This window comes from Pseudophryne corroboree, chromosome 10, assembly GCF_028390025.1.
Source record: "Pseudophryne corroboree isolate aPseCor3 chromosome 10, aPseCor3.hap2, whole genome shotgun sequence".
NCBI lineage: Eukaryota > Metazoa > Chordata > Amphibia > Anura > Myobatrachidae > Pseudophryne > Pseudophryne corroboree.
The window spans coordinates 27366339-27392144 of NC_086453.1; the positions used below are offsets into that span (position 1 = coordinate 27366339).

Below are 25806 nucleotides of genomic sequence, written 5' to 3' on the forward strand. Positions count from 1 at the left end.
CTGTATATAATGAATCTCAATCTTCAACCCTCTATTGGTAAAGGTTCCCTATTACACAAACTTCCAACTGATATTCTCAAATCATAGTATCTATGGCCCTCATTCCGAGTTGGTCGCTAAGTTTTTCGTTCGCACAACATATTCGCAAAGTTGCGTTAGTGTAGTAAATTTGCGAACATCCGCCCCCAACGTATTTTTGCACATTCGTACGCAGTATTACACAAAGTGGGCGTACGCCAAATGACATCGCAGCAATGCGAAACCATCGCAGCATTGCGAAACTATCGCATTAACACATACTTCATCGTAAAATTACTAAGGGGGTAATTCCAAGTTGATCGCAGCAGGATTTTTGATAGCAATTGGGCAAAACCATGTGCACTGCAGGGGAGGCAGATATAACATTTGCAGAGAGAGTTAGATTTGGGTGTGGTGTGTTCAAACTGAAATCTAACCTGCAGTGTAAAAATAAAGCAGCTAGTATTTACCCTGCACAGAAACGAAATAACCCACCCAAATCTAACTCTCTCTGCACATGTTATATCTGCCACACCTGCAGTGCACATGGTTTTGCCCAATTGCTAACAAACTTGCTGCTGCGATCAACTCAGAATTACCCCCTAAGTTTTAGTATATTTACCCATCCATGTTAAAAGTGCACACTTTTGTGGACAAACGCACCACAATGCTTTTTTTCCCCCTATTCAGTGGAATTACACCTTTATGTTAAAAGTCCACAAGCCCTCCTCAATTACGAACCCAATTAGTGTAATTAATGTCAATGGTCCTGACCAATTAAGTCTCCAAAGTAAACCAGAAGAACACTTTGTAGCTCTAATTGGCCAGAAACATTGTTGTTTAAAATTGTAAAATATAGATATTGTAATTTTTATTGTTATAATGCAAATGTTTGAAGTATTGTGTATATGTGTAGTGTGTGAATAAATGTCTTTTCATGTATTTAAAAACCATAACCTCCTAACGAGTTTTGTGTGTGTAGAATTTTGTGTTTTATATTTTTATTTTTAAGCTTAAGTAAGATGTGTGAACTGTTTAAGGTCACCAATTTCTGCAAGGCAATGTGCTGTTCCTTTATAGCATAAATAAGCACAACACCCACTTAACTTCAACAATTTTTTTATTTTTTTTATTTGTTTTTTTGTTTTTTTAAGAAACTTTTAACAAAATTAAAATAAAAATATCATAGATTTTTTTCTATTGCCTCGATATCTGCTAACACTTCCCTTAAATGGGCTTTCAGCCGCCCTAAAAGTTCAGGCAAAGTGCTGGGATCTCCAACTGCAGAATCTGAAAAGAAGAGTCAAAGAAAACATTAATAACTTACTCACATTACCTATTATACAAGCAGGGCACAAAGCACACTTTAATGCAGGCCTGGCCAAACTGATGCCCTCCAGCTGTTGTGAAACTACATAGACCAGCATGCCTTGACACAGTTTTGGGGACAGAGAATGCAAAACGGTGTCAGGGCATGCTGGAATGTGTAGTTTCTCAGCAGCTGTATGTCCGCAGTTTGGAGAGGCCTGCTTTAATTCCTAAGTGACGACATCATGGCTGTTTTCAAGATAAATCAGTAGCAGAACAACAAACAAGCCTGCTCAGCAATCTTTTTTTGTTTATTACAAGAAAGTGGACCACACCATGGGGTACATTTATTACTACTGGAGTTCTATTTAAGAAGGGACGTTGCCCATAGCAACCAATAAAAATAAAAATATTATCTTGTAAAAGTGGACTTACAAATTTAAACTATAATCTTATTGGTTGCTATGGGCAACGTCCCATGTTAAAGAGAACTCCACTTAAGTAGAAATGTTACCATCAAAACTGAGCACAGATAAACCATGTTGTCCTGGCAACCCTGTTGAACTAATGAGTGTCGACCTAGAGTGGACACACAAAACATTGCACACATAACACTACATATAATGACACTCTTTAAAAATTCAATGCAACATGTACACCATGAATAATAACTCTTTTTTTTTTCCTTGGTAGCGTATTCCCAACAGTACAACAGGGCATGTTTTGAGATTGTAAGTCTAAGTAGGTAATCATTATTGTAAAAATGTAAAAACACTTACTTTCCTCCACAACATTGTCACTTAGCCCATCTGGGGCTTCTTCTGCCCATTCGCTGGGTGGTGATGCCAGCTGGATGGGGGAAGGCGGCTGGATGGGGGAAGGAGGAGGGATTGGGGAAGGAGGAGGGATTGGGGAAGGAGGAGGGATGGGGGAAGGAGGCTGGATGGGGGAAGGAGGAGGGATTGGGGATGTTATTTCAGAGGGTGGGTCTGATTGAGAGGGCGAGGGGGGCGGAGAGAATGTTAGGCCAATAGAGGGTGAGGGGGGCTGAGAAGGTGATTTGGAAGTTGAAGGAGAAGGGGTATGGGAAGGAGGAGAAGGGGTCACAGAAAGAGAAGGAGAGGTGGGGTGAGAAGGGGAGTGGAAAGTGGAGTGGGCCTGGGAAGCTGAGGGTGACTGGGAAGCTGAGGGGGATTGGGAAGCTGAGGGGGACTGGGAAGCTGAGGGGGACTGGGAAGCAGAGGGGGATTGGGAAGCTGAGGGGGACTGGGAAGCTGAGGGGGATTGGGAAGGGGAGGGGGAGTGAGAAGGGGAGGGGGACTGGGAAGTGGAGGGGGAGTGAGAAGGGGAAGGGGGCTGAGATGGTGCCTCATGTGTTGCTTGCCGTTGTGGTCGTCCTATAATGATATTTGTGTTAAAATTTAATTTGCATGTTAAATTACATACTAAACAATTGTAAATTTCACTGTTCTGTTCCATGTAAAAGACACAGTGGTTTTTTTTAAACAAAAAAAAAAAAAAAATCCTCTTCATGTTGCCCACAGCAAACTAAATGAGTCCAAACAATTATTTGGACGCTCATTCCTTAATCTATTCCATTGAGTCATATTGATTGGTCTAGGCAACATCACCAGATCACTATTCAAGCCACCTTATTATATAGACAGCACTGATCAAGTTTTTTGGTACAGTTTCCTGCCTGGTTTTTTTTTCAGGAAAACATGCACTTGTTTGGTGACATTTTGCTACAGTCAGTACTGTTTGCCCTAACCACACACACTGTCCTATTGTAAAAAATTGTTCACTCAGTGTTGCAATTAGCCTACCACTTAGTGTAAATTTGCACAATTTATGCTATTAATCTTATGTAATGTAACTTACTGCGTGCATGCATTGCGCGGATTTGCTGCCGGATCTCCGCCAACAGCTCTGGAGTCCTCCTGCGGAGATCACTCCATCTCCTCTCCAACTGTATTATTGTCCGCCTGCTGCGGACGCGAGAACGCAGCAGGCGGCGGACCTCCGCGTAGGCCTCGCGCTTAACCCAATTTGGGATGAAGCGCCCAACGCGGCCTACGCGGCGGTCCATCACCGCAACCAGGACGCGGAGCTCCCGCCTGGTGAAAGGTGCCGCACGCATCATGGCAATGGCGTTTTCCTTATTTGGGCATATATTTCTAGTGTCTGCTAGCATGTGATTGGTCCAAAATCTATGCTGTAATTTCTAATAACTTTATTGATCTTTGCAATGCTGGGAAGAGCAGAGTGTTAATTAGCACGAGCGGAAATACGCATTCGCAGAAGGAATTTTTAAAAAATTAAAACATAAAACAAAACAAACAGACACAGACACACACACAGTTTTGGGTAAATTCAGATACATATCTGTGTACTCACCACAGTTTGTGTGATCATTCAGCTGGACAGTCACAAAGTGGACAACATTAAGTTTCATTTGTTTGTGTGTTTGTTGAAATAAACAGGATTTTAGGATAGAAAACAAATAAGGACACTATTTAGCAACATCACAGTATTGTTTTTGCAAATAACACATTGTAAGCTTAACGTGTTAACGGATTTAGTGGCAAATAAATATTACATATTCCAAAGCCAAAAAATTATTACCCAATGGCCTTACAATAGCAAACAAAATGACAAAATTAATCAAAATACAAAAGCATACTGTGGTTTTATTTTGATTAAAAAAGAGAAACTTAAAACACTATACCTGAAATATTCCGCAACAATGCTTGCCCTGACTTGGCTCCCCCTCCGTGTAACACTCCCCCCACCGAAGTGTCGGACAACCCCTGGCTCCTCATCAGGCAATTCCTCTGTCTGAGGAAGCTCTACGCTACTCCTTACCGCGATGTTGTGTAGTATAGCGCACAGGACCACTAGTTTACTTGCCATCTCCGGCGAATACATGATGTCGCCACCAGTGCGGTGGAGCACACGAAACCGCCCTTTAAGGACCCCAATTGTGCGCTCCACCAGCTGCCTAGTGGCAGTAAGCGCGGAGTTAAATGCCGTCTGTGGTCCTGGCCTGGGATTACGGTAAGGAGTCATGAGCCAGGGGGTGCAAGGATATCCACGGTCTCCTGTTTGATGATAAACCAAAATTAGAAATAGTCTATTTTTAAAAAAATTAAAATGTTTTACACAAAATTGTGCAACAACTCACCCAATAACCACATGTCTGCTCGTTGACTTGATCTTAATCTGTGCCATATCCCTGATTGTCTAATGACATACGCATCATGGGAACTTCCAGTAAACTTTGCATTCAGGGAAAGGATCTGGAGGGATGGCCCACAAACAACCATTACATTCAGAGAATGAAACAGTTTCCTGTTTCTATAAATTTCTTCATTATGTTTTGGTGGCTGAATAGCTACATGTGTGCCATCCACAACCCCAATAACATGTGGGAAGCGACTACCACCTTCCTCAAATTGCCGCTTCACCACATCTAGGGCACCAACATCCAAAGGCATAGCAATAAATTGCTTCACACGCTTTAGGAAAGCCTGGCAGACACGCCGCAGGACCTTACTGAACTGGCCCTGCGACATGCCAACCAGGTCTCCTACCACATGCTGATAAGAGCCTGTAGCCAAAAAATGTAACACAGCAAGGAATTGTGTCAATGGTGGTATTGCTGTAGGATACCGAATTTCAGACTCCAGATCACTCTCTATTATGGAGAGAGTGTCTAGGATTAGATGTGGTGGCAGCCTGTATCTACGTACAACCACATCATCTGGCATCCCAAAAAGTAGGACACGGGGTCGGAAAATTGGTGGCCTAGCACGCCTCCGTTGCCTTGGTTGATGAGGAGCCGGTTGTGGTTGTGGGGCTGGCGGTTGGGGTGGGAGTGCTGGCGTGGGTTGGGGAGGTAGGGCTTCGGCAGCAATAAATATTGACATCACACACTTTGGAAAATAAAACAAAAAAAGGTTGAATAAGACAAAAACGAAGTCCAACAAATATACAACCAAAATTTTTCAAAAAAAGGGGGGTGTCAACTTACTGCAGGAGCGTAAGACATTTTTTCTGAGTTCAATTCAGGAACAAAAGGAATATTATCACAAAAAAGATAAACAAAATTATTTTTATGATGAAAGCTACATATGTTAAATTGTAAATGTTAAAAATAGTATTAAAAAAAAACACAGCATCAAACACATCACAAACACCTACTAAAAAATAATGACTAATTGGTTTAAAACATTACAATAAAACAAACAAAAAGTTAGCCCTTTAGTAGCTAGTCCAGCCAAGAACAACACTACTTTGCTGATCAATCCTGGTAAAAACATAGCATTTATTAACAAGATGGAAAACAAACATTATCAAAACACTTTGAACAAACACAAACAGGCACCAACACAGGCCAAGGGAACTTACCTGATCCAAAATAAAGAAAGGACCAATTTGTGTTATATAGCACACAAATTTGAAATAATAGACTAGGGTTACGTTACCCAAAACAATTCTCCTACAAGAGACCAAAAATGACAGTCAAAAACAACATACAGACCATTAACACAAACAGGCACCAACACAGGCCAAGGGAACTTACCTGATCCAAAATAAAGAAAGGACCAATTTGTGTTATATAGCACACAAATTTGAAATAATAGACTAGGGTTACGTCACCCAAAACAATTCTCCTACAAGAGACCAAAAATGACAGTCAAAAACAACATACAGACCATTAACACAAACAGGCACCAACACAGGCCAAGGGAACTTACCTGATCCAAAATAAAGAAAGGACCAATTTGTGTTATATAGCACACAAATTTGAAATAATAGACTAGGGTTACGTCACCCAAAACAATTCTCCTACAAGAGACCAAAAATGACAGTCAAAAACAACATACAGACCATTAACACAAACAGGCACCAACACAGGCCAAGGGAACTTACCTGATCCAAAATAAAGAAAGGACCAATTTGTGTTATATAGCACACAAATTTGAAATAATAGACTACGGTTACGTCACCCAAAACAATTCTCCTACAAGAGACCAAAAATGACAGTAAAAGCAATGAAGCACAGGTTTATTTGCACAAATGGACTAGCAAAATATATATGTGTAAAAAAGACTAACAAACAATCAACATAAAATAAAAACCTTAAAAAAAAAAAAAAAACAACAAGACGAATTCCAGAATACTCACAAACGTAAATTCGCAGACAAAATGCTACACTGTCTATATTCTAAACGCAAACGAAAGGACAAATGTATGCTTGACAATTACTCACTTGGAAAAATCCTATAGCACCTTCACGCACAAGCCAACAAACTCAACAGTGAAACTCCAAACTACCTACACTCACAGCGTGCAAAGTAGGCCCTTAAATAAGCAGTGCAATCAGTAACCAGATTAACATTGTACACCTGTGTGAATTAACGCGACGCACGTAGGTATAAATAAGCACACACCTCGGCGTACACACGTCATCGCAAACATGGCTTCTCGTGAGCAAATCGCAGCAGAGATGGACCGCATTGCAGAGCAGGAGATGGCATTGCGGAAAAGACGCCTAGATTGCCAAAGGCGCATGTTGGAATACGCCTCTGCGGATGTTGAAGAGGCAGGACCTAGTACTCTGCAAATGTCTGCTTCTGAACCCCAACAATTGACTGGGGATACCCTGCCACACACACATAGTGACCAAACTGAGGGAGAATTGGCTTTAGCCACACAAACACAACAGACAGAAGCTGCTAGTGAGGAGGAAGATGGTGATGACCAACAAGAAGAAACCTCACAGGCTACTTCCAGACGGAAGAAAAGACAGCCTGCATTCACTAAGAGGGAGTTGCGTGTTTTGGTCACGCAGGCCATGTCCAAAATACATAGAGGCCCAAAAAACATGGGGGCTGCTTCAAAAGATCGCATCTGGAGAGACATCACAAAATCTGTGAATGAAGTTGGCTCTGTCGTCAGAACATCACAGGAAGTGAGACGACGGTAAGTGCATCTTGACAGTCATTTTTCTGTGATAAGTTGACTAAAAAATGTAGTTACATGTGATGTTATGTCTAGCAAACACAAGCAGAACACGTGTCCTATATATTAGCTTAGACAAATAATAAGACTCTACTTTGTCCCTCTTTCACAATACATATGTAGGTGGGCCGACTTCAAATCCCGCCTGAAGGCAAAGAGGGCTGCGGAGTGGAATGCCTCAAGGGCTACAGGTGGAGGAGCACCTGTCGCTGTGGAGTATACTGACTTGGAGGAGATGGCGATGCCCTGTGTCAGTTATGAGGAGGGCCAAGGGGTGTCTCATATGGACACGGACCTGCCTGAGATCCTGATGGGACATGACTTGGAAGGTAAGTTTACACATTTAGTTGTCTGTAATTTTGACTGTATTTATAATAATAAACTAATTTTGTATCCAACTTTTTCCCCACACATTCTTCTATTTGCTTGCCACAAAACACAGCACAGGGGGGTGATCCGTTTGAGTCACAGGACGGTTATGTGGTTGAGGCTGAGGTGGAGGGACCTAGTGAGTCTGGCAGTGTGGGCCAACAAATCCCACCTCTGCAGGTTCCTACTGGCCCCCCCACCCAACCCTCTGCTATCCCGGAGATCCTGCTTGAAATCGCTAGGTATGGTGAGAGCCTAAATCGGTTTCAAGACGGGGTCATCCGGGAGGTAAGCCAGATAGCTGTCCGGCTCACTGAGCACCGAACCTGTGTTGAGCAAGGTGTTGCTCAACTCTGCCAACGTCTGGCAGAGATCAGGCAGGGCCAAGAACAACTTGCCTCCTCATTCCAAAGCCTTGCAAATAACATCTTGCAAGGGCTCCAGGCCATCGCTGTCTCCCTTGCCCACAGTGGCAGAGAGCCACCCACATCGGCTCACTCCCCTGCCCCTGCCCAGGAAGAACAGCCCACTGGGCAGGCCCAACGAAGGTCGCTCCGCAGACCTTCCAAAGAAGAACAGCCTCAGGCGGGGAGAAAAAGAAGAAAATGATGTCTCTCCAGATGGGCAGCACCCATGTTTTTGATGTTGCCTCTATGTATTTTTGGAGTTGGCTTGTGTGGCCAGAATGGATAACTCCCTCTTAGTGAAATGTATTCTTTCTGTTTGGATGTATTGTAGCCTGTGAGTTTATGTGTATAAACACCAGAGCCATCTTCCTCTTACTAGTGTGCTATGTATTGTTGTGTTTGTGTGGTGGATCCTAATTCTTTCTCATTTGGTTTAAAATTTGTGTGTGGCAGGGTGTGTCATGTTTTATTTATGCTTAAAAAATATACTTTTGTCAGAAGCAGAATTTTGCAGAGTACTGAGTTCTGCTATCTAATGATTGTCAGTGCCATCTGCTTGCTGCTTGGTCCATCTCTGCCTGTGCGACTCACGTGGAGCCATGTTGTTTAAATGTTGTGAAATATTATTATAGTAATAAAAAACATATTTTAAAAATTTGTGCAGTTTCTTCAAGGTAATGCAGTTCCAGAAAGATTAGGTCAGCATATAGACACTTGTAGACCAATCTGCAAATTCTCCTTAAAAAATGAAAAAAAAAAAAAAAAAAGGTATGCTTTGCACCACACTTTAATGTCCATATTAAGTAAACAGACACGACGCTTTTTATAAATATCTATGGTCAACAGGACATCATTTCAAACATTGTCAGATATTATAATCAAATATTATTGTGACTTTTAAGACTAAATTAAAGTGTATGCTGCATTATGTGGGTGTTGGATTATTTGTAAAAAATGTTGCAGATTTCAAACACTTTCACAAATATTTTCACTTGTTTGTATTTGGGAGTCTTACACACATTAAAACAAGTTTAAAAAATGCTTACACAACAACTTCAACAAAAATCACACCCTTCTTTGGCAGTGTGTGAGATTTATATGTGAGTAGAATAAACATGTAATGTGTGTTCAGACAATTGCTGGTTGGTAACTTTCATCTGCTCATTAATTAACAAGTAATTGGACATCAGATGAATGTGCTATCCAATTAACTGCTAATTACTGCATACACACTTGTACCAGTACTTCGCAAATGTAGAGTAACTGCAGACCTACTCGGCTGCTGCGTGAATGTTGCTACGGTTTCCTATGTTAGTTTTAACAGCGACAATGTTTATTTGCGAAAAACACGCCCATTGCGAGTTGCATACTCCCACACTGTACGCCCACTTTCACGCCCATGTCGGAGCATTGCGAAGTCTCGCCTCTGCCACGCCCACGCCACTCCTCGTTTTCGTTTGCCAGTCACGGCTTTTTTTTTTCTGAGTAATTTTGCACAGTTGTCGTACGTATGTACTCGCGCATGCGTAATCACGCATTTGCGCATGCGCAGATACTTACATTTCGTACATTTGCGTTGCGAAGACTCTTAGCGACCAACTCGGAATGAGGGCCAATATTAAGTCATTTGACATTGGGACACACGTGGACACGCTATGCCCTACACGCGTGTTTCACTGCTTAGTAGCAGCTTCGTCAGGGAGCAACAAGAGCGCTTCCCGAAGGCATGAATAAATCAGATTCGCTTGGTCCAATCAACGACTAATGTTCAGGACACGTGGGTCCACCCACCTATCATACTTCTGCTATGTCCCGATACGTCACACCCAGCCATCAGCCTATGGCTTGTGTTTGTTATTACCACGTCATGCCGCTAAGCCAATCGCAGTACTTTGATGTTAAGACCAAGGAGATGGGAATACGTCACAGGCAGCCATCGGCCTATGGCTTGTGTTTATTATTACCACGTCATACCGCTAAGCCAATCGCGGTACTTAGATGTTAGGTCCACGGGGATGGGGATCGCACTATCACCATACCCCGGTATCTGTATATGGTATATCAATCCGTTGTCCGGCAGCATGTTTTGGTATAGAAGGTTATATATATATATATATAAAAATTGCTTGTCCCTTTCTATGTCTCTATCTTACTGCATTTCGAATGTCATATTTTATAAGTCTAAGATTTATTACTTTCATTGTGTGACGCATGCTTGGGTGGATAAACACATATTACTGGGCATCTCTTTATGGATACTTTGCGACGACGTTAACCAATCATAATGCTCACCTGTGGGTGAAGGGATAGTTTGTAGTAAACCGTAGAAGAAGGGGATTTAGTAGTAATTGGGCCCTGAATCTGTGTATATCATATCATCCTATCTTTACATTGCATGACCAGTTATAACATCTTTATATGTTTCAAAATTAAGTGACCCCGCTGTCTTCTTATTTCTCACAGCGGCTTATTTATCAGGTATCATCTTTTTAATTCTTATGTACAGTAGTTGGTACAATTAATTAGCAAATAAATACATGTTCCTGGGTCAGTCCTTCCTTCTCCCATCACTATATAGATGTGTGGTTGTGAAAAGGATTCAAAGTTATTTCTGATATTATAAAATTCGGCAGTAACTATTATCACGTATGTTCTGGAGGTAAGTATGTTCCTGAGGTAAGTATCCAAATAAATGTTTCCCCATATGGTCTATTTGTTGATAAGAAAAATGACCATTCCTCACTCATTTCTCACAGTATCTCAATATTAGGGGGAATGTATCTTCCCAAGAATTATATATTCACTGTAGGGGGGCCATTTTCCTATCATCATATACGATTATCCCCTTTAGGTATGTGAATGTCGATTTGATTACCTTATTAAACACTCTAAGAGGTTAAGAGACTTTGTACGCTATTGGAGTATGTAGTACCGTAAGGGTACGCTCTTAGCGTAGCGGACGCTGTATCGGGAGCGAGCCGCTCGAGCGACACAAACGCTCGCGAGAATACGCTGTTGGTATCGGGCACACTATAGGTGAGCGACTACCGTAATGCTACGCTATCAGCGTAGCGGACGCTCGAGACCACGAGGAGATCACGAGCGGCGCAGACGCTCACAAGATAACAATCATTAAACCTTGTATGTAACACACAGAAAAGATATTCTTATGCTGTAAACCTTGTGCTAGAACCAATGTAGCGATATAACGCTGTTTAACTTTGTTAATACTAAAGCTGTTTGAGCGATTGAGACGCTCTTATTACCCCTTGCAATATAATGAATACACACTACCGTGTTAAGGGTCCAAAACCTTTTACTAACAAGAGTCTTAAGTTATTTCAAAAAGGGGAAACAATTCACAAGTCATACGCTACAAACTAACATATAAATCTAACAGAATATCTAGACAGAAATATACAACAACGTTACAATCTTAAACTAAACCGAAAGAGAGAGAATGTGGCCAATACAAAGAAAGAGCAATGATTACAGAGAATTACTTACATACACACTCACTCTGGGAACGATCGCAGCGCAGCCTGGTACCAGACCCCAAGTTTGTCAATATGATAACCCTTTGTGGAGAGAGTCTGCTCCCTATTCAGGCTGGCTGACCTTATATACACTACACACAATACAGTACAATGGTCCCTATATTCTTATTGTTCATTGGACACAGGAATTCGGCTTCGCATTATAACAAAAGGTCATAGGTTGATTCATACAGGTGGGCTGTGGCTATTTCTAACTGCTCAGGTGGGTGGGATACTAGGTTTCCCGCCGCATGGACAAGTAAGTGCAAATAATAGTAAATGGACATAGGCCCTCATTCCGAGTTGATCGGTCGCAAGGCGAATTTAGCAGAGTTGCACACGCTAAGCCTACGCCTACTAGGAGTGTATCTTAGCATCTTAAAATTGTGAACGAAGTATTCGCAATATTGCGATCACAAAGTACTTAGCAGTTTTAGAGTAGCTCCACACTTACTCTGCCTGTGCGATCAGTTCAGTGCTTGTCGTTCCTGGTTTGACGTCACAAACACACCCAGCGTTCGCCCAGACACTCCCCCGTTTCTCCGGCCACTCCTGCGTTTTTCCCGGAAACGGTAGCGTTTTCATCCACACGCCCATAAAACGCCGTGTTTCCGCCCAGTAACACCCATTTCCTGTCAATCACACTACGATCGCCTGAGCGAAGAAAAAGCCGTGAGTAAAAAAACTATCTTCATTGTAAAATTACTTGGCGCAGTCGCAGTGCGAATATTGCGCATGCGTACTAAGCGGATTTTCACTGTGATGCGATGAAAAATACCGAGCGAACGACTCGGAATGAGGGCCATAAACTTCTTATGTCCATAACTATTCGCACGAGCGATTAATCCGCTCCAAACCAACACCGGAATATTGCTAATTAAATGTTCTTCCGATGGGTACTAAACACCACTGTATGACCCCTGTTAGACCCTTCGTACAATACAAAGAGGGATCTCTCTGTCCAGGAACATGCTATATTAACTAAACTTTCAGAATCTATCAAAGGGACCATTATCTACAAAATACATCATATAGTGAATTTATGTAATGATTGAGTCGCACGCTACGAACACATACACTCTATCATAAATACGCATACCGCGCCTCTGCGGGTGCACGCAACAGCGGGTATGCGCACGCACGGGAGAGCGCACGCATGCGCAGCACGGACCTGTATGAGGTGCAAATATGGTAGTGTGCATAGAGATATTTTTCTGACTTTGACAGTCCACCCTTTGGCAGTCAACAATAACTGCCACCTTCTAAAACATTTCAAAAAGAGAAAAATATATATCAGGGGTTAATACATTTCCATGGTTGGGTAAGGGAGGAGAGTGGAGAAGGTGTGAAGAGGGTATGACCTAGTGAGATAGCAGAAGCATGTGTGTATGAATCCATGTTTGGGGGGTCATGTATCATCGTGCCGTACGTGTTGTACATCAAGCTTCGAGGTATTGCGAAGTATACATTTGAATTCCTTCTTATCCCGTATTAAGGGTCTGTGGATGGGCTGTCAAACTCTACCGAGCTCTTTTCGGCTGTGGTTGTAACAAAATGGGGGAGCACATTTTAGTTGATGATACATGAATGGGGGAGATATGTGATTGCTGATATCTGTGCCTGTATTCCCTATCGACTATGTGTGTCATTACCTGAGGGTTGTAGAAATGAAGATAAAGAACACTTATGGTAAATGCAGTGGTATTCTATGTCAGGTTAATGTACATTTGTCGGTTGAAGTCTTGTTCGGTGTCTGTTGGTTGCAGTCTTCTTTGTGCTTTTGCCCATAAGGTGCGAGCAAAAGCTTTGTCAATGTCCATAGATTTACAAAAGTGTTGGGCTAGCGTAATTTTAAAATTTCTAGGGAAACTGGGGATCTATGGCATAGTTCATCAAAAATCTGTGTATGAGGTTGTCAAAACTTCTTCTTTAATCCATCTGTTGTCTGTATATCGGCTCATCAAATTCCTCGTCCAAGTGGGTCTTTTTACCTTGGAGGAAAACGGAAAAACAGGTGAAAGAAACGGACCGTATAATCGCATTTTCATTACATCATTGTTTCTACCGTTGGGTCATAAATCAAATCCATTGGAATTACAGTTTCTTCACTCCTCAGACTCATTACTCTTGTACTTTGTTTGCACCTCATTAAAGCCTGACCGCATCTAAATATCAATCCAATCGATATGACAACACCTAAGATACATAGAAGAAACTTCCCAACATCCATTATGACTCCTTGAGCCCATTCTCCTAAACCAGAGAACCAATTACGCGGGTTCAACCATGACACCCAACCAGTCAGCTCATTACCTACAGCAGCAAGAGTGAGATTGTGTCTCCTGCGAAATTCCAACTTCAATTGGAGAATATCATCCATCTTTTGGTCTATGACCTCGACCGGGTCCTCGGTGCTATTCGTAATATATGTGCAACACTTCACGCCGTACTGCGTTGCCAGTGTGACACAATATCCGCCTGTCACTGCTGTGAGGTGATTGAGAACCATTCTATGCTGTACCAGTTCTGTTTTGTAAGCTTGAAGTTCTCTTCCAGTATACCTAAACGTGTCATCATACATTTCAGTGATATTATCTAACAAATTTGCAAGCGCAGAGATGTATCTATAGTTCATCACTCCTCTAGCGGTGCGAGTGAAATCTAACGCAAGCAGGACCTGAATCCCGGTGGATTCATGGATCAGATCAGAGGCCGGATGCTCTGTCCTCTCTGTCAGTTGCCTTTTAACTACGTGCTCGTAATGGGTATGAGTATAAGGAGCTTGGGCACCACGGTGTATGTCTTTCATTTTGTCATGTGATACAGTCATTACTTCAGGCAGTACTTTTCCAATATAACACAATCCTTCAGAGTTTGGGGCAAGCCACTTATACGCCTTCCTCCCGCATATGAAATATGCATCATCGGGGAGAACATATGGGACAGAGTAAGACATAACCATATTACACATCCTCCATGTGAAATCTCCTACCCCTAATTCTCCCATCTGTTTAGTACACGTATCAGTTTGTACGATATGTGCACAGTATCCTGGTGATACCTCTCCAACTCTCGTAATCCTACTTCCTAGGGTATACCTATATCGGAAAGATTTTTCTCTACTGGCTATGTGGCGTATAAGTTCTGTATCTGTCGGCATTCTATCTGCTCTATATGAAAAGGTCATGGTTTGATTACTCCATGACACTTCCCAATTTCCCGGCTTTCTGGGATTGGAAATGTTAAAACTTAGTAGGGATCTATCCACATGATATTGGTGGAGCTTCAAACTAGGAGGACTGGAGATATTAAACCTCCTGTCCACCGGTCTCCCACCCTTTAGCTCAAGTACCTCCCCTACCGTTAAAGGAAATGGTACTAGCCCTGATTTGCTATGACCTTGAGGTACTTGAGAGCATACCCAACAATCTGTTTGATTTAACACACTACCCACTAATGAGTGATAGTCACTCAATGGATGCCGGTCCATATGGATATTAAAACTGGATTGGCATTTCTTAATGCACCCATCCTCAACCACATTGTCACAGAGCCTACAGATACAGTTTTCTTCAGCTAACAATCCTTAAAAGAAAATGTTTACAGATAACATGGCTGCTAGATCGTTTCCGGTACTCGCCTTTGCTTGGTGATTGGGTTGCTATTGGAAATTTACACCTCCGTCTCAGTCATCAGGACCTTTCTGGATCCTTTCTCGACCTCACTGGTACTCTCACCGAAACAGACTGCTCTGGTCAACATCATGGTCAACAGGAAAATCCATATCACAGTCTCTTGGGGCAAGTCCATCTTACAGGAGGAGAAAAGAAGAAATTTGTAATGGGGGTACAGGTAACAGTTTGAGGGGGGAGAGAACTTGTTACGATAATAAGTTCTCTAGTCTTGTCGTTCCTCTTGTTCTGCTGTCATCTCAAAGGTGCTGTCTCTCAGTCTTCCAAACGAACATTCTGGTGATGCAATATTCTTCCTAACCAGTGATCTTTCTGTAAGGAGCAAAAATCTTGCATTACCATTTGTCTAACTGATGTGTGACATACCATCTTTAAACATGAAAACATGAGTGAGAAGAGAGAGAGAAAAACAAAAACAAAAGAGAGAACAATTCATATGCATATATATTACACAAATCAACAATAACCAATGGTAGGAAAAGGAAAAAAAAAACATTTTTCAAACATTTTTAAAACATTGTCAAATCATCAGGTTGTCATATCTACATGTCCAATGGTTTCCTTGCGCAGTCCCTCCCACCAGCACCATACTCCACTTTCTGTATCTGGCCAGGATACATTGATGCGGATAGGTCATGCTGGGGTTTGGTAGACTTCTGCAAAGACCAAGCGGATATGCAATGTTTGAGTTCTTACCAATAATCGTCAGAGATGGGGATAGAGAGAGAAACATTTCACAGATACATTTACAACGTTTCACCCGGTCATTCCTGTGTCTTCAGGGAATGACCTCCCAATTTATTAACCGTTACCTCAGGCTTACCATCAGTCCTAATGATCACCTTTCCTGACTACATATCATGGGTGTGGCTCAAAATTCTTCCTATGTGATCCCTGATTATAATTTGGGGTGTTATAACTTTGCTCATATTCATGTCTAGAGGGTCTGACTTTATGTGGGCTGTTGCAGTTGCTGGCATAATGCCCTTCTCTTTTACAACGATAACAAACCCTGGGCTTCCTCCAAGTGTCAGTGAAATGGGGTCTTGGTTGATTTGATGCCTCCTCAAACGCTTGGATGCTCATCACCATCGACCGCTTTCCCTGTACCTCCCCGATTCCTTGGATATCATGATTATGTTGTTGTCTAGGGGGTTTATATACCTTCTGTAAATTTCTTAATCTACAGTCTCTTGCATAATGGCCTTCCTTCTGGCAATTATAACACCTTATCACCTTGGACTTTCCCACAGGGATCTGAGGCTCCTTACGTCTCTGTGTTTCCCTGTGCTTGCTGATGTTTTGCTCATGTCCAACAGCAGAGTCCCTTAATGCAGTTACTGATTTATATCTCCAGTATGGATTGGTGATCTGTATCCTTGCTCTCAACACTTCCTTTAAACCATCCATTAACACAGATACTGCTACTTCTCTGTGTGGTGCACTTGTTTCGATGTTTTCTATACCCGTATACCTAGTCATGTCCTGCAATGCCCGATGGAAATAATTAGAAGTACTTTCCCCTTCGTTTTGTCTTATGGAGAAAATCTCATTCCACTTGAAAACGGCAGGGAAATATACTCCTAACTGTCGGTTGATCTGCTTAATACATTCCTGATTGTTTTCCTCCGTACGAGGTACCTCCGTGTCTAATTTACAATCAGCAATAAATTTCGCAGGGTCAACACTGGAGGGCAAACATGCCCTCAGCACTGTCCGCCAATCTTTGTTGGTGGGTTCTGTGGAGTTTCCTAGTTCTTTAATAAACTTTTGACATGCATCTAGATCTTTCCTGGGATCAGGGAATTCAGACATGATTGACCTTAATTCTGTCCGGGACCAGGGACGGCGCATTGCACTGTCCTTGACGGGAATGATTCCCTGATCGTCAGTCTTCCCATTGGGGACTGTGATCACCCTGACAGGACTAAATTCAATTATATCATCTTGTGTTGGTTCTTCAATATGAGGTACATTTGTTTGTGCATGATATATAACATTATACGTACCTGTGGACACGACCTCACCTGACCCTCCGTTAGGGGGTTTGATTATTGCCTTTACCGATTTGGTCGCGTCCACCTGGATGTCTTGTGTGATGGCTGCTGGAAGAGGTGCCGACATCGTTCTGGGCTCACTTTCTTGCTGATAATCCTGAGGGAAGTTTAACATGGGGTGCGACTTGCACAGGTTAACATTTGTACATTTAACACTTTCATTTTCATAAACATTATTACATTTTACACTTTCATTCTTAACACAGTTACTAAGTGCATTTTTATCGTACACCAGTGTGTCATTCTCTGTAACCACCTTCTCTTTCATTGCCACATTTCTCTCACCAAGGTGAGAGTCAGCTGTATGAGCTAGCTCTCCTTGTATTTCACTTTCCCGTTGCCATAACTGTAAACAATCATTTTGTCTAATCCTCTGCTTAGCAGATTTTATTAGACCTATCCTTTTTCGTGGGTTCTGCACTACCTCAGGGTTCAGACTGCCTACCCGGGGAGACTGTTCCCCATCATCCTCTGTCACAAGTTCCCATTCGTTGCATAATACCTGATACCTGGCGGACCCTTTGGGCCAGCAACTACCAACGTGAACCCTTGTTGGACGTCCCTTCTTTGAGCAACTGGCCCCCATCGTTTGTAGATATTGCTGTCTTAGCTAATTCTGACAAACAGACCAAATTGCCCGCGGTAAGGCGACGGTGAAAGTTCAACTAGTGCTTTCACTCACTCTGCGCCCCAATTGGCCTATCCAATCCGTGGGATCTTTTGTAACCTCTATTTACTGGGGCGCGTGGGAGTATGCGATCCCTCCCCAGTAAGTATTGGTCGTTAGAGATTTGCTTAGTGAACAGCGAAACTCCCTTAAAATAACAAAAACCTACACAAATCACGTTAGAATGTACAAATAGCGTTTATGATCCCACAATAAATTGTTGATGGGTACCAAGGTAACAAACTAATGCACACACTTACGTGCGGTCCAGTCGCACAGCGCATAAATAACTAAATATTTATACGCTTTACGACCAATGGAAACGGTTGTTTAGGCTGCGAAACCTTCAGCCGGAGCTTTAACTATATGGGTGCTACGCAAAACCCCCCGGGGCTGCGCTTAAATACCTCGCAGTCCTTTTGTCTGCGGAAACTACTTGCTCCTTTACCTTATACAATGTTAACGTGGGCAAGCCAGTCCACGCCACCAAGTGTCCACTCACCTGATGTAGTCTCCGACGGGATCCCGATTTGTGGGTTCACAAAAACAATACCTTAAGTTCCACACTCACTCCTATTCAATCATATACACTTTTAATCTTTCTGTACAGAAATACTTTTCATACAGGTAGGAGTCCAATCCCTGGGTTTGCAGTAGAAAAAGGTTTTCTTTTAACTAATACTTTTTGGAAAAACTGAACTGAACAACCGTGTGCTATTTATCAGTTGGCTATACTATACCGCCCACCCTAAACAAGGTTATTGTGTGATATGAGTCTCAATGGGCGTATCCGTACACTCCGTTGCGTAAAACACGCCACGTGCGTATGCCTTTGCGTCACGTACGTGCTTTTGCACGTTGTCCGAGACAAAAGTGCGGATATGCCCACAGCGACACAATCAACAAGCTTCTATCAATGTAAACAATACTCAACAGAAATCGCTTACCGTACACCACACAGTATTTTATGCTGTGTGTGTGTTCTTTACACTTATACCCTTAACAATTTTCCTTTGTAATTTTAACTAAATAGCACCAGATTCCTCAGCACGTGTCTAATAATCAATTCTAATGGCAACAAGAAAGTGAGTTACAACAATGTAGATGCGTGCGTGCATGCGTGTGTGCGTATGCAAAAGCAGAAATAAACAGTTTTTAAAAGATAATAGCGTATTGTTCTTACCTCCGGTTCCGGATTCCACCCCAGCACTCCTACAGCGTAGCGAAACAGACGCTTATCTAGCCAGCACTACTGTATCCCTCACCACCAATACGGATACGAAAGGATACTGCGTTCCCGCCCTTTGCTGACAGATAAAGTCTGTTTTAGCTAGTGCGGATGGATGTGTGGAGGGAGGACGAGCCCTCAATTGTGAATGTCGATTTGATTACCTTATTAAACACTCTAAGAGGTTAAGAGACTTTGTACGCTATTGGAGTATGTAGTACCGTAAGGGTACGCTCTTAGCGTAGCGGACGCTGTATCGGGAGCGAGACGCTCGAGCGACACAAACGCTCGCGAGAATACGCTGTTGGTATCGGGCACACTATAGGTGAGCGACTACCGTAATGCTACGCTATCAGCGTAGCGGACGCTCGAGACCACGAGGAGATCACGAGCGGCGCAGACGCTCACAAGATAACAATCATTAAACCTTGTATGTAACACACAGAAAAGATATTCTTATGCTGTAAACCTTGTGCTAGAACCAATGTAGCGATATAACACTGTTTAACTTTGTTAATACTAAAGCTGTTTGAGCGATTGAGACGCTCTTATTACCCCTTGCAATATAATGAATACACACTACCGTGTTAAGGGTCCAAAACCTTTTACTAACAAGAGTCTTAAGTTATTTCAAAAAGGGGAAACAATTCACAAGTCATACGCTACAAACTAACATATAAATCTAACAGAATATCTAGACAGAAATATACAACAACGTTACAATCTTAAACTAAACCGAAAGAGAGAGAATGTGGCCAATACAAAGAAAGAGCAATGATTACAGAGAATTACTTACATACACACTCTGGGAACGATCGCAGCGCAGCCTGGTACCAGACCCCAAGTTTGTCAATATGATAACCCTTTGTGGAGAGAGTCTGCTCCCTATTCAGGCTGGCTGACCTTATATACACTACACACAATACAGTACAATGGTCCCTATATTCTTATTGTTCATTGGACACAGGAATTCGGCTTCGCATTATAACAAAAGGTCATAGGTTGATTCATACAGGTGGGCTGTGGCTATTTCCAACTGCTCAGGTGGGTGGGATACTAGGTTTCCCGCCGCATGGATAAGTAAGTGCAAATAATAGTAAATGGACATAAACTTCTTATGTCCATAACTATTCGCACGAGCGATTAATCCGCTCCAAACCAACACCGGAATATTGCTAATTAAATGTTCTTCCGATGGGTACTAAACACCACTGTATGACCCCTGTTAGACCCTTCGTACAATACAAAGAGGGATCCCTCTGTCCAGGAACATGCTATATTAACTAAACTTTCAGAATCTATCAAAGGGACCATTATCTACAAAATACATTATATAGTGAATTTGTGTAATGATTGAGTCGCACGCTACGAACACATACACTCTACCGTAAATACGCATACCGCACCCCTGCGGGTGCACGCAACAGCGGGTATGCGCACGCACGGGAGAGCGCACGCATGCGCAGCACGGACCTGTATGAGGTGCAAATATGGTAGTGTGCATAGAGATATTTTTCTGACTTTGACAGGTAATACTAAGATAAGATAATAAAGTGGGATAATATGATTCAGCTTGATTTGTTCAATTACCTATCATTTTTCAATAGTATAAAGAGTCATAGTAATGCAGATTTTGGGCAATATTCCAGAGGATAGGGGTGTAGACAATACTTCAAAGTGGTCAGTAGATGTTAGTAATCCTTATTATCACATGGCATTACGTACACACATAGATAATTATCCCAGGACGGTTAGGGAGATAAAGGAAGTACAGTTATATAAAATCCAAGTGTAAATTAGTGTAAAGAATATTTATATTAATCAATTGTCACCATGTATAGTCATAATCTCCAGGATCTTAAAATCTAAGTTGCCAATATTAGATACTGGGGGGACCATAATCACATAAATTGGGACAATATTCCCAGTGATTCAGTATAGTGAATACATGATAATAAAAAGCCATTACTATCGCATAGTGTTATGTGCAGACATACGTGATAACCCAAATAGAAGGGAGTGAAATGTGAGAGATCCAGTCTAATGTGCATGAAATCTGCATTAGTTCTCAGTGATAGGGATATGAGACTGTATAGGGCTGAATACAAAGATTGTAGGATAAGATAAGTATTACTTAATATATAGATATCAATTTGAAATAGAGTGACAAATAACAGTCCTCAAGAATAAGGAGACTGTATTAAGCTGCAGCCTTAACCCACTCCAACTGCCTGGACAGCTGGAGATGTGTCAGTAATTTTAGACACTGAGCCAATAGCTACAAATCTCAGCAGCAGTTGTAACTGTTTATGATTGCAACATTTCTATCGAATTTAGAAGCTGAGATAAGACTAACACAATATTGCTACATAGAAGTGAGTTGGCAAATTTGTAAAGCCAGAAACAGTGATGCTTAACTCAATACATTGAATATAACATATTGTAGCAATTTAATTGGCAACACATAGGAGCCAGGTGATAGCTATATATTCTAAAAGATTAGTGAAACAGCTATCAGCAATAAAAGCTATGTTAAAATTCTAAACCCTATAACATATATGAATATCAGAACAGTCACAATGATCTGACTAGGATACAAGTGACAATTGAAATACATGATACTATGATACATATCTCTTAAAGACACCTATATAGGTCCTTTCACAGATTGGCTATATATCAGGATTTCCGATAGATGTAATAAATTTACTAGAAACGACTGATCAATTTTTTTATGTTAGAGGTAGCTTGAGTACAATCATATATATGTATTACACTATATGAATATTTAATAAAAACGCTATATTTGTCAATTTTTTATTTTTATTCATATTGGTCTACTGTGTATGGGCCACTTTACACCCAGAGCTTTGATACAAATGTATAAGAAATAAGCTGCGTCTATAAGCAGATTGCTCTCTAGAAAATTGGGGTTGCTACACCCCTAAGAGAAGCAATTTCCTAGAAAAGTGGGGCTGCTAAACCCCTTGAATAGAATTGGGGCTAATATACCCCTAGAACATCAGCAATCCCTTATAAAATTGGGGCTGCCATACCCCTAATGTTTATATAAGTTATTCCTGGGAAAAGTGGGGCTGCCAAACCCCTAAACATAATTGGGACCAACACACCCCATGCCTCTCATAAATTGGGCTATTATACCCTTAACATAAGTAACTTTTCACAGTAAAATGAGGCTGCTTAACCTCTAAACATAATCAAAGTTACAATACTTTTGAATTTCAACAATTCATTGTAAAATTGGGGCTGCCATACCCCTAATACATGTTGGCTGCCTTCCAAGGGGTGGATATCACTATAACCTTTGGGGGTGATCTGGCTCACGTGTACAGTGTACTTTGCATAGGTATAGATGATTAATGTGAAGGACTCCTGATATATAGAGATTTATATCTTGTATAGAGACCTGTGATTCTAACTATAGGAAATTGAGATTATATCAAGAATACATGAATGTAGCTAACCTCCTATATATATACACATATTTAACCCTGTAGTCTCCGCATCTGGAGAGTATCCTCTAGTTGATAACCTCTATGAAGTGAAGAATATACACACATGAAGTCTGTCTGTCTGAATTATTAATACAGTACAGTGGGTTCTAAACACTAATAACTTGTGATAAATCCTCATTATATTGGATAAAGATAATTAATACACAAGTTATTACAACAACTTCCAGCAATTAAATGAGAAACACACACGGACACGCTTTTTAACTCTTTATTCACTTATTTTTTCAATCTTTTCACTTATTCGTTGGTATTGTGATTTTAACTCTTATGTTTCACGGTAGCTCAGGACAAATATATAAACGTATTTTAATGTATATTGAATAAAGGTTATGTTTTAAATAAACCCATACTCTCTAAGTGCGTCAACAATACAGATTTCCTTTCTCCTTTTTTTTTCCCTCCCACACTCTTGTCTCAATATATTGTAGTTGACAGCACCCCCTGACAATATATACTAAATAATATATGTGATATAATATTAGGGGTTCACCAAGTGAGTGGATGGTGATGAACCACCTACACTCACAGATAATATAATAAACAACATATTATGAGTGTGCAGATATCCAGTCTTTGTGTATGTTACTTTTGGCCCTTGTGACCAAACCTTTCCTATATCTAGCACCTCCAAACTGAATGAGTTTTTTGATATCTCCCAATAAATATACAAAAATTGTCTTTTGGAGCGCTTACCCGTAATCATGTCTACATTCAGTTTAGCAAAAGATCTTGAAAATAGACGAGATAAACTAAGGAGTGATATCGACTCCATCTTTAATTTGAATCCCAATCAACAGGATATAAGTGACCCTAATTGGACTGAAGACTTATACAGCCTTAAGACAGCTCTTATGAAGCAGAGCAAAACTAGCTGGAACAGAAGCACTTTTGACAATTATTTACGTAATAAATTGATCCCAAGAGGCTTAAGACCCAAATTGTTCCCTGCCTATGAATTAGCAAATGATACACTCAAAAAAGAATGGGAAGGAGTACTGACCCAATGTTCTAATGAACTAATTAAAAATTCTTATGAAGCATGATGAAATAATACTTGCTCAACTGAATCAGGAAATCACTTCGTTGGGAGAAAAGTTAAAAAACTTCGAGTCATTGGAGCAGTTTCAGTCAAGATATGAGAAATATAGGAAAGATGTAGAGGAATTTGAGAAGGAAATTATTGAGAAAAAATGCAGAAAATTCCAAAGGGATAAAATGGACTATGCATCCAATAGGGTATTTAAATGGAATATACCCACTCAGCGGAATAAGTCCAGTTGGTCTACAAACTACTCTACCTCTGAGATTGACTCCTCAGAAAGTGAGGGTCCAAGTAGTGGAACTACAAATAGAATGTTCAGGCGGGATTTTTTAGAGAAGGGCCCAAGATATCCCAAGGCCAACTCAAATATAGATGGCGAAAGATCAGGAGGGGCAAAAGGAGGGAGAAGAAAAAGGGATACTCTAGATTGGAGAGAGGAACCAAGGGAGAGGAGACAATACAGAAAATAACATCTTTATCAGAAATGAACTTGGAGGATACAACAGATGAATTGAAAATTATTAATCTAACTGAAAAGACACTGACCCCCGATCAAATATCTGTCCTAAGCAAGGGACTATCATTCTCCCCAGCACGAAAACCAGACCAGTTCGAATGTGAAAAGGACCTCCAACTATTTACTAGAAAGATTCTTCTCAAAAAATTCTTCTCCAATCAGGAGAATAGAAAAACCAGCCCCCTCACTACAAATTTTGACGATGTTGATCTTTCGGCTATACAGATGTTAGAAGAACTGACCACTGAGTCTGGCTCCACCCAGATAACCAGTGATGAAGCAGAGGATAGATCTAGAATAACGAAAAAATCCAAATTCTTTCCAGATACCAAAATCTGCCCTCATGTTGAAGTCTTTCAAAGACTTGTATGTAAAGACCTTGACCAATTACATCTACGTAATAAGAATTACACTGACAACTTGAGTATAGGAGAAAGAACAGCATTAAATGAGATCACAAAATGGCAGGATACCATAGTCAAGCCCTCAGATAAAGGGGGCAACATTGTGCTATGGTCTAGGACAATGTACCTGGAAGAACTTGAAAGACAGCTGAGTGACAAATACTGCTATAAGAGACTCTATTTCAACCCTACAAATACGTTCCTTAAACAATATAATAATATTGTCCAAACAGCATATGACAATGGTGTTGTATCTAAGAAGGATTGGAATTTTCTCAAAATGACTAAACCTAAGACACCGACGCTATACCTTCTGCCCAAAGTACATAAAAACGAGAAGAAGCCACCGGGCAGACCTATATTATCCGGTATGGGTAGCTTAACAGAAAATGCGAGTATTTACGTAGATTATTATCTACGAAAACATGTCATTACCCTCCCTTCTTATGTACGTGACACAATGGATGTCTTGAATAAGTTAAACAATCTTAGTGTCAACCTGGGGGTATGGCTTGTGACGTGCGATGTAGAGAGTCTCTACACGAGCATTAATCATGCCCAGGGTGTCGCCGCTACAAGATATTTTCTCAATATGGAGGCTCAGAATGAGCGAAGTGATTTTCTTGTCGAATTGTTAGAATTCTTGTTATCTCATAACTACTTTACCTGTAATGAGCGCCACTACCTCCAGGTTAGAGGGACGGTGATGGGGACAGCGTGTGCCCCCACGTACGCCAACCTCTACCTGGGGTGGTGGGAAAGAGAGGTGGTCTTTCAAGAATCATTGGAAAAATACACTGACAACATATTGATATACCTAAGGTATATCGATGACATCTTAATACTATGGGAAGGCCCCTTTAAAGAATTGAGTGAATTCATCAATATCCTGAACACTAACAATTTGAACTTAAAATTGACTCTGGAAGCCAACCAAAGAGCAATTAACTTCTTAGACATAACCATCCATATCGATGAAGACGGAAATATATCCACAG

At 41.2% G+C, this 25806-nt stretch overlaps 1 protein-coding gene across 1 annotated transcript; it reads right to left on the reverse strand.

Moving 5' to 3' along the window:
* Window positions 1-1211: 1211 nt before the first annotated feature.
* LOC134965866 (putative nuclease HARBI1) lies at window positions 1212-5257 on the reverse strand. The gene is made up of 5 exons (XM_063942254.1): window positions 4511-5257; window positions 4055-4427; window positions 3724-3745; window positions 2106-2723; window positions 1212-1308 (listed from the first exon to the last, which is right to left on the reverse strand). The coding sequence occupies exons 1-3, from the start codon at window positions 5253-5255 to the stop codon at window positions 3742-3744; spliced, it is 1122 nt and encodes a 373-aa protein (XP_063798324.1). The 5' UTR covers window positions 5256-5257; the 3' UTR covers window positions 1212-1308; window positions 2106-2723; window positions 3724-3741.
* Between the last annotated feature and the right edge of the window lie 20549 nt (window positions 5258-25806).

Excerpts from the sequence above, each read along its gene's own strand:
- LOC134965866 (XM_063942254.1), bottom strand. The coding sequence starts at position 5,255 with ATGTCAATATTTATTGCTGCCGAAGCCCTACCTCCCCAACCCACGCCA. Across the intron at positions 4,428-4,510 it reads AGCAGACATGTGGTTATTGG|GAGACCGTGGATATCCTTGC; the intron begins GTGAGTTGTTGC and ends ATCATCAAACAG.